This window comes from Mustela erminea, chromosome 9, assembly GCF_009829155.1.
Source record: "Mustela erminea isolate mMusErm1 chromosome 9, mMusErm1.Pri, whole genome shotgun sequence".
Taxonomy (NCBI): Eukaryota; Metazoa; Chordata; class Mammalia; order Carnivora; family Mustelidae; genus Mustela; species Mustela erminea.
The window spans coordinates 111,967,401-111,984,591 of NC_045622.1; the positions used below are offsets into that span (position 1 = coordinate 111,967,401).

Consider the following 17,191-nt stretch of genomic DNA (forward strand, 5'->3'; position numbering starts at 1 on the left):
GACGGAGCCCAGGGCCTGCCAGGTGCCTGCCTCCCAGGGGCACACGGTGCGGGAGGAGGTCTGGGGTAGAGGAGGGGGCGCTCCAGGAAGGGGGTGGCAGGACGGCCCCCGAGCCGTCCTCACCCTGTCACCCCAGCAGATGCTCCTAGCGCCCACTGGACATGAGCACCTCAGTGAGGGAGCCCAGTGTGGAGACAAAGGCCGGGCGCTGGGGACAAATACTCATGGACACTGTCAGCGGCGAGAGCCAGGCAGCCGCGCGAGGCCCACAAAGGGGCTGGGGGAGGGGGCGTGAACGGCCCGGGCTGCACTTGCCACCGTTGCCCGGGCGACGGCCCTCTCCCGGAGAGGTCTGCTGGGCCATTGTCCGGGGCACACAGGACGTGTCATACACCAGATGGCCGTGTGCTGTCTAAGTCAGTTATCGGGGGACAGAGTGAAGGAATGCGGCCGGCACGGCGGGCCGGGGCGCCATCTGTTCCCGCAGACCGCGGGCACCGGGTGGGCACTGAGCGCCCGGCCGGCCTGGCCCAGCCTCCACCGCGGGCTTTAATTAGCTAATTCCATAATTGGGCTTTATTTCAGGTAAATTGCATTTCACACCCGAGAGGGCCGCAATGGGCCGTCCAGGAGTGAGGCACTCGGGGACTTTGTGTGCAGTCGATAATACGGGAAACAAAGCCGGGCTGGGTGCAGGGGCCGTGCCCTGCCCAGATGGGCGGCCCCGCGCCGAGCGCATCGAGGGCCGGGGTGCCGGGGCGCCGCGGAGGGCCCTGCTCTCCCGCCAGCCGCTTCCTGGGGTTTCCACAAATATTTACCCAACAAGGAAACAACAGCTTTTGCCTTTCCAGTAATTGTTGCTCCCGCCCCTCCCCGGTGGGTGCAGGCGGGGGCGGCCCCAGGCCCTGGCCGTCCCTTCTGCCCTCCCCCGCCCCGGCCAGTGCTGGTCGGTCCTGATACCCAGTGCCCACGGTGGGAGGCCCTGGGGAGCACTGACGCGGTGGGGCTCAGCAAAGTGGGACCCTCCCTTCCTCCTCCATAGGGAGCCTGGGTTGCCTGTCCTGGCACGGGCCAGCTGGCTGCTTCCAGGGGTCTTGGGACAGCCCCGTCCTCTAGAGGTCAGCTGGCCCCAGCCCTCACGGCCTGCGTGCGGGTGCACACGGGCTCCGGAAGGAGAGCAGGAGGGCAAACTGTCCTGGAGGAGGGTGTGTGCAGTGGGCTTGCCCACTCCGCCCCGCTGATCCTGCCTGCATCTGTGAGCTGAAGGGGGGCACTCGGCTGGGGGGCGGGGTGGGGGGCGCCCAGAGGGCAGGGCGAGGGCGGGCTGGCTCTCCCTGGCATGTGCCCCCAGGCTGCTCGATGCTGGGCGGCCCCAAGGGAGCTCCTTGTTACCGCAAGGGGACATCAGGGCCTAGAGGGGGTGGGGATGTCCGTGTGGGGGCTTCGGAGCCCAGACCACCCCCTGCACCTACACCCGGAGGGGCCCATCTGTGCTCCTCGACGGTCCCGGAGGCTGGGCCTGCGCACACGCCCCCGCCCTGGTAGAGCTCCTGGGTCCTTGGTCAAGGAGCAGCCTGGCCTGGGAGAGGCAGACAGGCCAGAGTGTGTCCCCTGAGGTGGTTACCCCCCAGCACCCCTCAGGCCTGGTCCTGGCAAGGTGCCCGCCTTCCCCAGGGGCTCAGGAGCTGCCGGGAGATGGGCAGTGACCACATGTTCACCACGGCAGGTGGTCAGAGCTGCCTCAGGGGGAAGCCCCAGGACCGCAGGAGCCCTGAACAGGAGGTATGCCCACCTGGGCCAGAGCCTTGGGCTGGATCCGTGGCCTCAGTGAGCTCTCTGAACCCTGACCCCTCCTCTGGGAAGTGAGTTCCTATTCAGCAGCTCCTGGACACTTGCCCCTAAGCAGGCCCTAGGGGTCCTGTCCACCAGGCAGGAAGGGAAGGTGGCGGGACCCGAGAGGAGGTGGGGGGGCGATGCCCACAGGTAGGCTGGCAGCGGAGGGCAGGGAGCCCTCCTGTCCACACCAAGCCCTGAGGCCCCACCTCCAATGCTTGGCTGGGGACAATGACCTCACCGGTCAGCCCTGTCCCCTCGAGGGGTCCCAAAGCCTGGAGGGGCTGCTGCTCGTGAGCGGCGTTCGGGAAGGGCTGGCTGCCGCTGGGTCACAGACCAGAGTGACTCGGGTAGTGGTGAAGGGGTGAGGGCCGGAAGAGACGCCCACAGGAGCAAAGGCTGCAGGGCAGGCCTTCGGTCCTGGCCGCGCCCTCTCCCTCCGCTCGGCTCTGTGGACAGAGCTGGCCTCGGTGCAGGCTAGAGGCCGGGGCAGAGACGGCCGGACCTCAAGGTGCTTCCGGGTCCCTGGGGCGGGGGTCGTCCTCCCGGAGAGCCGGGGCTCCGGCCTCCTCCCCTTCCCTGGGTCGGTGCAGATGGCAGCGCGGGCACTCGGCGAGGCGAAAGCTGGGGGTGTGTCTCCACGGGACAGGGCTGTCCCGAAGATGGTCCTCTCCCTCGAGAATCAAGACAAGTGCAGGCCCGAGACCAGCTCCGTGACTCCACGTTTATTAGGAAAAGCGCCACAATTAAGGGTCAAAATCACACCGTGAAACTCATTAAAACACAGATTCCAAATCACCACAAATTATTCTGATTTCTGTGAACTGAGATGCCCAGGAGGAGCCCCGTCTCGTGCAGGGACTGTGACGCCCCCTACGCCTGTCCCACGCTCAGCAGCCGGCCGGGGGGACGGGACAGTTCTGGTATCCTTCTAGCTGCCCGGACCCGGTGGGGAGCTGCAGTGGGGGCTGTGCGCAGGGCAGGGGTCAGTGGGAGAAGCTGCCGGTCCACAGTGGGGGACAGTCCACCCCCGCGGAGCACTACGGGCACCATGGCGGGCCGGCCCTCCTGCTGGAGGTGGTGGCCTCAGGGTCCCTCATAACCCTGGCCTCTGAGCCAGTCTCTGCAGGTGGAGAGCACGGCCCGGGCCTGGATCGCCGGCACCCTCGGTGTGGCACGGGCTGGGCCTGCCCTGCCCTGCCTGCCTCCTCCCTGGGTCCTAGATTCGAGGCTGAGGGTGGGTGCCCACAGACCCTGTCCTGACTGCTCTCCGTCTCCTCCCAGGAGGCCCCCTGGGGCCTGCTCACACCTGTGCTTTGTCAGCCGTACATGCGGGGACCAAGCGCCTAGGATGCCCGGCCCCCCGGGGTCGAGACTGAGCCCTGCCACTGTGTCCCAACTGCCATACGGATCCTGTGGGGGTCATGGTCTCGAAGCCGAGAGGAGGCCCCCAAACCCAGCCGAGGTCTAGTACCCGCTGGCCGGAAGGGGAGGCCTCGTGACTCCCCAGGCACAGCCTCTCAGGGTGGCGTGGCCCATGGGGGGTCTGAGGCCCGGGAGGGAGGGGCTGGTGACCTGGGGGGGCGCCCCTCCCAGGTGGGAGGTGGGCTGGGCCGAACTGGACTCCTCCGGCCCTGCCCTTGCAGGCCTGGGGTCCCAAGCCCCCGTCAGGACCCCTCATCGGGGCCCCCGCGGGGCACAGTCAGCTGCTCGTAGGTGGGGAGGGCGCCGCTGGGCAGGAAGAGCTCGGGGCTGAGGGAGCCGCAGGGGGGCGGCGCCTGGGCCCCACCCCCGCCGGGGGTCCGCTCGCCCGGCCGGCCGCCCTGGTGCAGGGAGAGGAGCTGGCGGAGCATGTCCGTGATGAGCACCAGCCTCTGGTCCAGCTGGGTCACCTGCGGAGACAGGAGCGGGTGAGGACGGGGCCGCCGGGTGTGCGTAATGCCGCTGGGTCTGCGCCCGCTGAGGGCTGGGGCCGGGGAGGTGCCGGGGAGCCGGGCCCAGGGTCCCTGCCCACGGGAGCCGTGCACGGGCCTGTGTGTGTGCGGGGAACGAGTGTGCGGGTGCGCGCGGCCCTGTGTGCGTGTGTGTGCGTCCGCGGAGAACCCCCCCACCACCGCAGGTGGAGCGCGTGATTCCTGCTGGGGTGGGCTCGAGGGTCGTAGGGTGGGGTCCGTCTTCCGCTGACCCTTCTGCCCCCTCGAGGCAACAGCACTGTCTTCCCAGGGAGCCAGAAATCCGGACCCGTCCACCCATCCTCCAGCGGTCAGGCCGGGGAGGCCCTGTTTCTGGCCTTGTGGCCAGCCCCGCTCTGAACACTGGGGCTGCCGATGGAGCAGATGGGGTCACCCTGTGGGACTGGAAGACGCAGGCGCAGCATGGGCTGGGGCCAGGGGACGTGTCCCCCGCATCCGCTGCCCGGGGGGAGGGGTGCGGGGCTGGGAGTGCGGGGTCTGAAGGCAGCCTGGGGCAGTGCAGGGCGTCCCGGGAGAACCCAGGGCAGGGGACTATCAAGCGAGGGGCCGCTGGGGCAGGGAGTGCGGAGACCGCGAGCTGCAGGCCTGCGGGGTCCGGAGCGAGGGTCGCTGTGTGCATCAGGGAACGAAGCAGGCCCTCTTGCAGTTGCCAAGGGCCCCTGGAGCACGGGACGGCCTTGGGACGGTGGGGGGGGGGCGGTTCTCCCTGAGGGCTCTGCCCAGGGCCAGCCTGCTCCCTGGGACACCCCTGGGCCCACTGTTGGCTGCAGCGTCCCTTCCCCAGGACCACGCAGAGCTGGGGGCTGGCTGCACCGCCCGGGAAAAGCTGCTGGTGGGTCGAGTGGCCCTCAGCCCCATGAGGCCTGGAGGTCAGGAGCTGGGTCCCCAGGGCGGTGGGCTCCAGAGGTGGGTGTGGCCGCCGCCAACCCTCCAGCCCACTGCAGATGTTGAGCTGCAGGGGAGGGGAGGGGAGAGGCTGGCAGGAACAGGACGAAAAGGGGGCTCTCTCCCGAGAAGCGGAGGAGTCCCTTATCCCGAGTCAGGCAGGGCAGGATGGGGCCGGGAGGAACCCCTGTTCCAGCAGCCCTCCCCCTCTGCTGGCAGGGCTGTCTGGGAGGGGGGCCGTGCCCTGCCAGGCGACGCATCTCCCCAGCTTTGCAGGGCTGAGGCTGGTGCAGTCTCTGCTCCTTGCCGTTGGCCCTGGGTGTAAGAATCGTCTGTCTCAGGCCCCCTGGGAGAGCTGCTCATCTGAGGCCCCAGCACCCGGGCCCAAGGGACCTGATCCTCTGTTTTCCCAGATAAATCTGACGCGGGAGCCCAGGCCATCGAGAGAAGGGGTGTAGGACTTCTCTGGTCTGGCTCGGGGGGGGCCTGGGACCCCTCAGCTCTCCTAGCCCCCAAACTGAGAAATGCACCCCAAACCACAGACACAGACACAGACCCTGAGGCCCCAGGAGTAGAAGGGCCTTGTGCCTGGTCACCAGCTGGGACCCCTGGCTCTACCACTGCACCCCTGCAAGCCCCCCTTGCTGGGCTCCTGTGCTGGGAAGACACGTGTGTCAGGCGGGGAGGGGTCAGGGCAGCTGGTCGTGGGAGGGGGTGAGAGCGGGGTGGGGTGGGGTCCTAGCTAAGCTCAGAAGGCTGGGTGGACACAGTGAGCAAGGCAGGAGGGGGCATGGGGTGCGGGGACTTGGCCCTAAACCCCATCCCTCTTCCTGGCCCGAGACCCCCCTGGGGCCCCTTCATTCTGCCACCCGTGGGCGCCCTGGGAGGCCCCCGGGAGGTCGCCTGGGCTCCTCGGGCTCTGCACAGCAGTGACTCTGACGGAGGCCTGTGCAGGTGCGGCCGGGTGTCGTTCGACTGCGCCGGCCCTGCTGGGCGTCGGTCGGTTTGGCATTAATTAGAGCACGGAACACGTTACAGAAGAGCATTTGTGGTTTCATAAATTTTCACTCTATGGCACTGGAACATCTGTTGGGGCCCCCAGATGTGTAAGTGGGCACAGAAGCCTTTACAGGGTGTTCCCGGATAAAAAGGAAACAGAAGTGTGGCTGGGAAGCGGGAGGAGCTGGGGTGGCTGGGCGCGGCGGAGGGACGGGCTCTGTGGTCCTGCCACGGCGCTGTCCGGAGGACTGTCCCGGGGCAGGCAGGGGTGTGGTGAACGTGGGGTGGGGGCCAGCCTTCCGGACCCCTCCCGGGCCGTCCCCCGTCCCTCCCAGAGCTAGGCCCCCTCCTAGAGCTTGGTGGTCACACTTAGTGCCAGCCCCGTCCCCCCAGGGCCGCCCTGGGCTCAGCTGCCGGCTCTGAGCACCCCGAGTGGTGCATGGACCCGCCCCGCAGCCCCCGACCCCCTCAGTGGCTGATGGAGTCAGACACGCTTCTGCTCCCAGGACCCCCTCGGCAGCCCCTTGGCCGGGGTTTCCCTCCTTCCCTCAGGCCTGGGGGCTGAGGAGGGCCCCAGCCACGGGGACAGGTGGGTCGCTCCTTCTTGGCCTTGGGACCCGCTCCGTCCCTTCTCAGAGAGATGACCCCCAAGGTGACCTTGTCCGCTCGCTTCTCCGCTTGAGCACAGGGTGCTTCCCCCCCATTCACACATAGGTTGGACGCTCCGTGGCCAAACCCCAGTGGCCGAGAGGGGCATCCACCTGGCGGGTGCCCCGGGGATGGCAGCCCCATGCGCTGGGCCACGACGGTGCTCCCGGAGCCACAGGGCAGATCAGTTTTGGGGAACGCGGACCTCACGGTTCCTGGCAATCTGATAGAGACTAAAAGGACGGGCCGACAAAGGGCCCTTGTTCCTCGCCTCGACTCACCAGATTAATAACCACAGACGACACACGCGGGCCTCCGAGGAGAAAAAAGCAATTAGACTAACAGCTAGGGAGAGGGCCCCGGGCGGCCGGCGATCAAGCCCGAGGCAACGGGGCGCCTGTGTGATGTGGTTATGAATTTGTTTTCAAAAGAAAATCTTGAAAAAGAGTCTTTCAAGCGAGATTTTTACAGGACCTGCTCAGCCCTGATTCTGGCTTTCGACCTGCTGATGGCCCTGGCCGCTCCGGGGGAGACGTGGCGCGCTGGGGCTGGAGGGAGGCACCCGTGGTCTCCTGGGTCCCTGCTGGCCGCCGTCTGGAGGTGGGGCGGAACTCCTCCTGGGACACCCTAGAGCCCTCTGCAGGGTCCCTGAGCCCTCCTGTTTGCAGACTGTCCTGGACCCCCTGGGCTGCAGGGAGTTGGGGGGCTTCTAGGAACAGGAGCACAGAGCCCTAGGTAGCAACACCCTGGCACGCACACCGGGGACACGCTGGTGACGCAGCCGTGATCACTGTGTGCGCCTGCTCGCTGGCTCTGCCCTCGCTTCACCCTCCCCTGCACCCCCCATCCCTCCTGCAGGGCCTGGTTCTCCCTGGCACCCCTGCCCCTTTCACAGACACCGAAGGGCCGGGTTATGGGGGTGCCGTGGGGCTGCCGTCGGGATCCACCAGGTGGGTGATGTGGCCGAGTTCCGGCTGTGCCTCTGGTTGGTCGCTGGAGACACAGCTGGGGGCAGGTCTAGGAGGGGCTCATGCCCGGGGCCACCTCTGGCCAGGCCAGGAGGGAGCCCTGTGCTGCAGAGCTCAGGACAGAAGCCCACCTCCCCTGTGCAGGGCCCCAAAGCCCCAGCCAGTCCTCAAAGTCTCGTGGTTGAGTGTGGAATCACCCCTCCAAACACAGAGTTCAGGAGAAGCCCCAGCTCAGGGCAGGACATGGGGTCTCAGGAGTGAACTGGCGTATGGGGGGGTGTGTGCCCGTCTCGTGAAAGAGCCTGGCCACACCAAGGGGGAGTCTTGGGCTCTGCTGGACCCAGGGAGGGCTTGGTCTGAGAGGGGGGACTCCCACACTGGGCCGCGGGGCCAGTGAGCAGATTCCAGGAGGTGGTCCTGGCCCCTTACGCAGGACTTCCGAGTTGTCTGTCCCCATAGCCTGCCATGCTTGTGCCCCCCTCCTATGGGCATGGCCCCTGGCCTTCACTCTGAAAGCTGATGCTGGGTCAGGGAGGGCAATGGGGGTCAGAGGGACCTATGGCCTCTGCCCCCTGTGCCTGCCAGCCCATGTGGGTGACGCTGAGCACCCATGCCCACCGAGAGAAGCCACAAAGACGGAGCACTGGCTCCGTCTGGGCTCTGCCTGCCCAGAGCCCTCTCTGCTGACCATGACCACAGGGCACCCTTGTGTGACAGGTGTAGGCCGCTGTCCATGGGACCTCTGGGCCAGGATCAGGTCGAGGACGCACCTAGGACCTGCCCATCAGCCCCAGGCTGAACTCAGACTGTGAGAACACAGCCTCCTGCACCCCAGCTAGGTCCTCCCGCCTCTCTGGGGCCATCCTGTTCCTTCTGAAGTCTCTTCATCTCAGGAAAAGGCTCCAAATTCAGCATCCTGCTTGGTGCTCTGTCTGTCGGCAGAGCCTGGGGGACTCCTCCATGGCCCAGCCCAGAAGGGGCAACCAAACTCTCTTGCTGGGATGGGTGCAGTAGCCTGCCAGCCAGCTTCCCTGCCTTCCCCAGCGTGCTTCTACGGGCCTTTCCAAATACATGATGGGTCACGCTGCTGTCCCGCTCATACCCTCCTGAGCAGTCATCCTATTGCCAGAAGACCGAGTCCCTGCGTGGTCCGCGGCGTGCCCCCCCGCCCCCCCCCCTTGGCTCTGGCCTCCCTTCCCTCTGCCCTCTTCATCTGCTCCGCTCCAGCGCGCCGGGCCGGCACGCGCGGTGGCCGTTGTCCCTGCGGCTCCTGCTGCAGGCGTCCGTCATCCTCCAACCCCCAGGGCCTCCCCAGCGCCACCAGCCTGAGGTCAACTCCGTCCCTTGCCACAGCCCACCGGATCCCCCAAGAGCAGCCCATATTTTCCCCGAGACCCTGGTGTGTGTTTGTCTCTCACTACAGTCAGGCTCCAGGGGCCCCGAGCCTCTGCCCTTCCTTGCCAGCACCTGGGGGCGGACAGAGCCAGTGCCTCGTCGCCCAGCAGCTGCACTCCAGAGGCCCCCAGGGAAGGGGAGGGGGTGCAGGGTGCCTGTCGGCCTGCCTGGGGCAAGCTGTCCTGGGGTGTCCTGCCCAGCGGGCGGCCTGGCCGGCCTGGAGGGCGCATGTAGCCCGCGGTCCGCCCCGGCGCTGGGCCTCTGACTCCTCAGGGCTTGGGAGCTCCCCTCCCCCACGGCAAGAAGCTGACAACAGCACCCATAAATCACCCTTTCGTTAGGGCTGGTGGGGCTGGGCTGTCTTAGGGAGCTGGGTATGACTGGGAATAGATCACAGCGCTTCATAACGTCCTAATTTACGGCAGGAGACGGTGTAATTGTGTTTATGACTTTGTTTTAGTGCTTTAGCTCTTGGAGAAAAACCAACCGTGTTTCTAGCGCTGGAGGATTTACTGCCAGTCCCAGGCCCGCGGCTCTGCTGGAGCTCTCCACCCCGCGACAGCCGCTGCGCACCCATCGCCAAGGGGGCGGCCACAGGACCGGGTGTGCATGCGTCGAGCCGCAGGGGGTGGTGGGCCTGGGGCCCCTGTGGGCAGTTCTGGGGGTGTGCGAACCGGGAGGGCTGCGCACCACTAGGTTCGGATCCCAGCGGAGGAGGGCTCGGGCACCGGAGGGTCTGCCCAGGGTCCTGTCTGAGCTTGGTGACCTTGGCCAAGTCCCTTGGCCTCCCTGAACCTGTTTGCCCACGTGACCTGCAGGGATGCCGGTGGAGCCTCCCTTACTCCCTTAGCAGGTGGTTGCGAGGATTGGAAGTATGCAGGAACCCTGGAAGCAGTGTCTGGCACTCACAGACCTCCCATGCAGTGTCCCATGGACGGTCCTCAGTGATTCCCGCAAGCACGTGTTCCATGGTGCCCATGTGTGACGCAGACCACCGCCATGTGCGGGAACGGTGCTCGCGGGTATACACTGGCCTTTCTGGGGCATGGGAGACTGGTGCTGGAGAATGCATGAGCTGCCCTGGGTGTGATTTTACACAAGTCACCAACCACTAAATCATTCCCGGAGATGCCAAGGGTGTGAGCCGGTCTACCAGGACCTCTAGGCCCCTGGGCCTTTGCATGTGCCATGCTGCTGGGACAGAGCAACTCAGAGGCTGAGCAGGAACCCCACCCCCAAGCGAGGGGCTCTGTCGGGGGCCAATGTCTTCTAACAGGGATTTGTGGTCACCAATCCGTGTCCTTCTGCTTGTCTCCCAGGGCCCTGCTTGGCCAAGTCCAGGCCAGGGTTGAGCCTCAGCCCAGAGTGGGCAACAAACATGGCAGCCACTTGTGTCTTGGCCCCGGGACTGGTGTCACGGTGGGGTTGATGACTTGGCACTTTGCTTAGATGAAGCTTTCAGAGGCCACAGACCAAGGCCCTTGTCCTAGTGTCTGTCCCTTGCATGTCCGGCTATCTGGGCTATAGGAAGGAAGGAGGCCACGCTGTGGCAGGTGGACCGAGCCACTGCCGAGGTCAGCCGTGTCTCAGCTGGGTCCTCTGCAAAGCGTGACCAAATGGCTGAGGACCCAGTCAGTGCCACCCTATCCCAAGACACTTCCAGAGGCCTTCTACTGCCGACTGGCCCTCACTGACCACCCCTCAGGAGTGCAGGATGCTTCCCTCCAAGAGAGCACCATGACAGGGAGAAGGGCCTTCTACCAGCCCTGCAGACACCTGCCTGCCCAGGGGCTGCCTCGCAGATGCCTGGGTCTCAGGGAGCTCAGCACTGCCTTGGTTCAGGCCGACGGTGGCCCCGGGTCTCAGGATCATTGCACCTGTGTTCACCAGGCCAGCACAACCTGGCCCACGCTCGCACCCAGCCCTAGGATCTGCCTTTGCACAGACACCCCCAAGTCTCAGCCCTGGCTCTGTGCCCTCCCCGGGGCCGCGGAAGCCCGCCTCCCCCCACATGCATCTCAGCATAGCAGGTCACGGAGAGAACTGCACCCAACCCCGTCCTCCCGTCTCAGGGTTGGTGCGGCCCTCCCACGGTGCCCTGGTGCCCCAGAGCGCGTGCCCTGAATTCCACGCCTCTCCTCTCCTTCTCTGACACCTAGCCCAGGCTGCCTGTATTCTTCGCCGGCATCGTTGGGTCTCCTCTCCCTGGCAGGCTCGGCTCTCTCCCACTCGACCTGGAGAGCTGCTAGGCTGAGCTGCTCCACGCTGACCTGAGCTAGCGCCCTCTGCAGAATTCCCGGCGGGGGCATCCCCCCGTGCAATGTAATCTGCAGCCCCTCACTCAGTCCTCCCAGACCTCCTTCTCTCAGAGCCCGAGCACACACATCCCTCTTGACCCTGCCCCAGGGCCTTTGAACTTGCTCTTCCCTCTGCCACCACGTTGTAGAAACTCCACTCACATGTTGAGAGCGACCTTCCCTGACCTTTTCAGCCAGGAGCCTGCCGACTGTTTTGCGCACCGTTCTGTCTGTAGCCCCACGACCTCCCAAATGTCCTTGTTTGCTGATTTGCTTGCTCGTGGCCCCTTCCACTCCCCGAAGGCTCCTGAGGCCAGACCTCAACCATGCTGTCACTGTGGTATCCCTAGACGGTCTCCCGGAGCCTGGCATGTAGTGGGTGCTTGGTAAGTACACGTGGGGTGGAGTTAGTGCTCTGTGAATACTCGCTGGATGAGGACGTGAGGCCCCCCGACATTCCCCTGGGGCCCCAGTGCCAGGCAGGAGGGGCAGAGGTCCTACAGGCCCAGTGCTGGCTCTCTCCCTGGCTGACACTGCTGGCCAGGCCTTTTCATTGTCATTGATTTATAAGGGCTCTTTGTATATTAAGGAGGCTGGTCCTTTCACGTGTGCCTCACAAATGTGACTCCCTAGCGTGCTGTTTGTTTTGTGCAGTGGCTGATGGCGATCATAGTTATTCCTCTCTGTCTTGCGGCACGAACATCTTATCTATTCATTTGCTTTTTCACGGAGGCGAGTCATCTCTCTTTTCCTTTACGGTGTCTAGATTTCTGCGCACACTCGGAGTGTGCACAGGAATGAGTCCCCATTCCAATGCTGAAACGTTTTTTTCTGGTGCCTTTTGGATTTATACTTTATCCGTAAATCTTCGATCGGCGTGGGACCGATTTTGAGCGACAGACCATCGCTGCACCACACTTTGCCGCATCACCTACCTCTTCCCCACCGAGCGGAAATACCCTTCCTACGCGCTAAGCTCCTTGTGTCTCCAGCTACCTTGCGGTCCCCACGAAAACGTGAGTCATGGCGGCCTCATAACCCACTCTGCTCTCAGCTCTCAGTGCACGCTTTCTGGAGGCGAAATGCCTCGCTGGCCCTGCCCCGGGGGGCCGGCAGGACAGGCTGCAAGGGGAGGAGCATGGACCGGCTCCCCTGGACAATACCCTCTGCCCTTGGCCCCTATAGTCCGAGGAATCTCGTTCTTCTGCTCAGAACTGGGAGAGGTCTGTCCTCTGAGCTCTGAACAGACGGCCCACTCTGGTGGCTGTGGGGCACTACGCGGTCCGAGCCCATCACCCACCGTGTCAGCCCCAGCCTCGGCACCCCCGCGTCTGCCCTGCTTCTGCTCCACGAGGAGCACCCTCCCGGGTTCCCACATGGCAAGTGCCCTTAGCTCATCTATATTTCTGTGGTCTCCTCCAGGAAGCCTCCCCGGGTTCCATACTGGAAGCACTGACGGGCCTCCTAGACCCTGGCTTCCATCTGCCTCTCCTCTAGACCTCATACCTGCTTCTTTCTGCCCCCTCCCCGCACCTCCACTGCCCCGGGATGAAAGCCCCACAGAGTCTGCGAGTGCTGAGTCCATCGACACAGATCCTACTCCTGGACCCTCAGCCCCCTGCCCTCCCCCCGGGCCCCCCTCGGGGCCCACACATCCATGGCCCCACCCAGCCCTGCCGCCGCGGCTACGTGGACTTCCGGTAATGCTTGAGGGAGGAGAAGGCTCATGGGACATGGGGGGGGTCAGCGCAGAGTCAGAGGACCCCGGAGGAGGCCGGGAGGTGGGGCCAAGACCCAGAGCCACCAGACGGGTGGACTGGGGGAGACCCTGGGGGGGGCTCGGGCCTCCCCGGCAGGCCGGGCCAACCCCTAGCCGGGCCTCCGGGGGGTCCTGCCAACGGAGGCCAAGCAGGGGCGGCTGCCTGCCCTGCCCACGTCCGGCAGCCCTAGGCCGGGCCGACGCAGCCGCCCTGCTCGGGGTGGGGGGGCAGCGGGCGAGCGGGAATGTAGGGCAGCCTGGAGACGGAGGCTGGAAGCGAGAAGCCGTGTTTGTGTTGGCGGCAGGGAGGCCCCACCGGCATCGGCTTCCCCCCGCCTCCCCTCCTGCACTGCCCCTCTGACGGGCCTCGAAGTCCCGGACGCCAGGGGCACGCTGGGCAGAACACTTTGTACCTGGAGCCAGCGAGTGCCTGGCCGCCAGTGCCAAGCCCCGGGCCGGGCGGGAGGGTGACACCAGGCCCGGTGATGGCTGGCAGGTGGGTTCTATCTGCCATTGGACTCTCAGGCCAGGCCCGGCCACCCCCACACCCCCACGCCATGGCACCAAGCCCGCCAGCCTCCTGGGCACCCAGCAGTGCCCCCTTGACGCTCAGCTCGCCTTCCCTACAGCTCTGCCTGGCCAACGGGCCTCCTCTCGGTCCTCACGGCCTGTCTTTGCCCCAAATGAAACCCCTATTGGTCTCCCCACTGCTCTCGGGATAAAGACACAGCCCTGCCTTGGCCACAGGATCCCTCCTCTGCGTCCTGTGTCCACCTCAGTCCCTGCCCCTTCATGCCCCAGGCTGGCTTCTTCCAGTTCCTTGGATGTACCATAACTCTCCCTGCCTCAGGACCTTTGCACCAGCCGGCCCCACTTCCTAGAAGAATCCACTCCTCTGCCCAGCCCGCAGACCCTTCTCATTCTCTCGGGCCCGGGGGTGGGTCTCCTTCTTGCCTCCTCCTGCTCCGCCTGCCGGCTGCTCCCGGCTCTCCTTGCCTAGTAGCTGGCCTGGGTATCACCTACATTAACATCTCCCCTCCCAAAGCAGGGCACTGCCAGGCATCCGTGCCTCCTCACTGGCTGGGTGACTCTGGGCCTAACAGGGAGGGCACTGTGGGTCCATCCTGCAGCGTAGGGCAGCTGTGGGGGATCGTGTCTGAGAATGGGGGTCTGTGAGCTTGTGGCTGGGTCTCCTGGGGGCAGGGTCCAGCTCCCCTGGATAGCCCCTTGGGCCTGTGAAAGGCCCCAGTGTGTCCCCTGGGGTCCCAACACCTCACGGACGCCTCTGACCACTTCTCTGCTCCTCAACATTGGCTGCCACCCCCAGCCTGATGCATGGCCCTCTCGGGCCACTCACACTGTCCCCGCTCAGCCTGGGGCCACGTCCTCTCTCTGAACACTCGCAGCAGCCTCCCCAGCTGCTCCCTGGTGGCACACGCCCCATGGCCTCGTCCCCAACGGCTGCGGCCCGTCAACCCACCTCAGCCTGCAGGCAAGCGGCCGCAGGGCCCTCTCCCCGGGTCCCGCTCTGCCTGGACGTGGTCCTTGTCCTGAGATGACACTGTTTGCCAGGTTCTGTGTGGCACAAGGGCTCTTCGAGAACACTGTCCCTCAAAGGCGAAACCGTCCCCTCTGACCAGGACCCCCTGCCGGGGTCCTCCCCCCGCCAGGTCGGCAGCACAGGGACGGGCCCTTGGTCCTTGCCCCACTCGTGCGCGCGGCGCCGAATCCCTGTGTGGCAGGTTTTAGTGCAGACGGTGACATGAGGTTCCGTGGCTCCCCACTTGCTTGTTTTCACTCAACACGGGTTTGAGGTTGCCTTGTGGGAACATGTCCACGGAGCTGGCTCCTCGGGGTGGCCACATGGGGGTCCTTCTCATGGGACTTGGGGGGTGTCATGTGGCCAGTGTCCCTAGCCAGGGGTGGAGGAGGCCCACAGCTCGGCGGACGGCAGCCCTGTGCCTGCTCCGGGCACGCCGGGGAGGGGCTCTGCTCTGGGAACCGGTCTTCTGGGGCCGTGGCCAAGGCTGTGCTCTGCAGTGGCCCTTCCATGTGGCCCCCTACCTGCCCTTCTGCTCCCGCCACCCCCTCTTTGCCCCGGGGGCTCACAGTCAACCCTGGAGCCATGACCCTTCCCTCTCAGTGAAGGTTTCTGCCTCCTTTACTCCTCTCCTGGGCGGAGCCTTCCTGTAGGTGGGGGGGGGCTCCTGGGACCCCGATTCCAATGTGTCCTTGACCCCAAGACCAAGCCCTGACTGAACCCCTCTGTCCTTCCGCTGTCTCTGCCACCTTCCCTGTCCCATAGCTTCCAGGAGGGATCGCTTCTGCCTGGCTGCTCAGCGAGGCCACGCACCGCCCAGCTCCCTGGCCACGTCCAGCCCAGGGGTCTCCCCGGACTCCACCCGCCAGCCCCCTGCAGGTCCACTCACTGCCCGCCGTCCGCTGTCCTCCCCAGAGCCCCAACCCCTTCTCCGCTCTGCCCCTTGAGGACCTGTGGGTAAGGAGGCCTCTCCCTGGCCCGGCCGGTCCAGCTGCGGTCGGAGGCTGCCCCTCGGCCAGCACCCGCCCAGGTCGGCCCCTCCCCAAACGACCGGCATGGCCCTCCCTCCGCAGCAGACACCCCATCCCCAACAGCAAAACTAACGAAGTCCTCTCTCGACTTTGCCCTCAGTGGCCGTGGTCGCCGGTCTCTCCTGGGCCCAGGCCCGCGCAGACCCCTGCCGGATGACGCTCCCTGTCGGCGCCTCTCGGGGGGCTCCCTTCTTAGCCAAAGGTCAGGCTAGTGACGCTGGGGCTCCTTCCTCTCACACCTTTACCTGACCCGGCCCCAGAGGCACCAGCACGGTGAAGGCTGCAGAGCCTGGGGACCCAGCAAATCCGTCCGGAATCTGTGCCTCCTTCCGGACACCCCTCCCCACCCCCACAGCCGTGGCCCCGGGCTGGGCCGCCGGCAACTCCTGGATGGCACAGCGGCCTCCCACCTACGGTCCCCCAGCCACGCTTAGGCCCTAGGAGAAGAATGTTAGAAAGGGGCTCACCAGGCACTCAGCACCAAGGCCAGGTCACTGCCGCGGCCTTGAGGCCCATCACAAGCTGGTCACCCTCTCTCTGCTGACTTTGCTCCATCCCTGTGGGCCTTCTCGGGCAGGCTTCCTCCTGCTGCAGGCCCTTTGCACCTGCTGCCTGTGAAGAGGGTCTCAATTCTACAGGCTTCAGGCTGCCTCTGCCTTCTTTCAGGTATTTACTTAGATGCCCCACTCAGGGCTGCCCTGGCATGCCCGTGACCTAGCAGCTGTCCTGTCCTTGGCACTCATCGCTGCTTTGCTGACTTGTCTCCTTTGCTGTCTCTGTTGGCTCCCTGAGGGCAGAGCTGCTAGCCCAGGGGCCGGCACATAGTAGGTCCTCAGGGACGATTTGCCGAAGGAGTGACCAACCCCACCCCCCAGATGCCAGAACTCTTCAGGACAGCTCCAGGGACAGGGCGACCAGCAGAGGGGCTGAGGGCCTTGGCCTGCCTGAGCGTGCAGGCATGTGCGTGTGTGTGTGTGTATGTGTGTGTGCGCGCGCGCAGGCTTCCACCAGAGCTGTGCTGAGAGCTGCGCTGGGTGGGGACACTGGGAGCTGGCACCGGAGGGTCCGGAGTTGGTCGTGGGGAAGGGGCTGCTGGGAGAGCTAAGGAACAGGCTGGCCACCCTCCGTCCCCGGGGAGCCCTGCCTGCCCTCTAGGGGCCGGGGCGTCCGGCCTCACTGCTTTTCCCGCCTTGGTCCTGGCCTGGAGACAGCAGCCCCATGACTCAGCAGCCCAGTCCCGGGCTGCAGCTGCGGCTGACCTAGACGGGCAGGCAGCCCCTAGCCCCCGGGCCCCCCGGCCCCCGGGCCCCCGGGCCGGGACCCAGCACAGGGCCGCTCCCCCCACCCCCACTTCCTGCTCACGCTCCTAGGACAGGATTCCTTGAATCAGTCTCCCCTGAGGTGGAACCAGGTTGGAGAGTGGGGCCCCAGGGCTCTGGGCTGGGGTCCCAGATGGGGGCTGGGTGGCCAGGCCTGGAATCCGGAATCCGGCCCCTTTCCTGGCACCCGGAAGAGGCTCGGGGGGAGGGAGAAGTGGGACGTGCCCGACGGCAGGGCCGGAGCCCCTCCCGGAACCTGCCTTCCTAGGGAAGTCACGGGGGTCTCCTCCCCTATAGGCTCAAGCCCAGTGTCCTGCCCGGAATCTGAGGCCCGGCTGGGGGCTCGGGTGTGCCTTCCGCACCTCGTGGAAAGACAACACCCTCCCCGGCCTGCTCCCTCCTGACTTGTGAGGCCCAGAGCCCTGAGCCAGAAGGCCCCCCGCCTGCCCTCCCTTTGCTGGGTGCCGGCTCCCTGGGCAGGTCCTCGGCCTCTCGGAGGTGAGCCTCGCGGCCACGCTCTGGGTGTTGCTACAGCGGGCACGGC

At 65.8% G+C, this 17,191-nt stretch overlaps 1 protein-coding gene across 3 annotated transcripts in view; it reads right to left on the reverse strand.

The window, feature by feature from the left end:
* Positions 1 to 2,537: 2,537 nt before the first annotated feature.
* KCNQ1 (potassium voltage-gated channel subfamily Q member 1) overlaps positions 2,538 to 17,191 on the reverse strand; it is a 307,863-nt gene continuing 293,209 nt past the window's right edge. For all 3 annotated transcript variants that reach the window (XM_032358151.1, XM_032358152.1, XM_032358147.1), the window contains exon 16: positions 2,538 to 3,725. In XM_032358151.1, the coding sequence (XP_032214042.1) occupies positions 3,501 to 3,725 (225 nt within the window). In that variant the 3' untranslated portion in view covers positions 2,538 to 3,500. The remainder of the gene's footprint in view (positions 3,726 to 17,191) is intronic.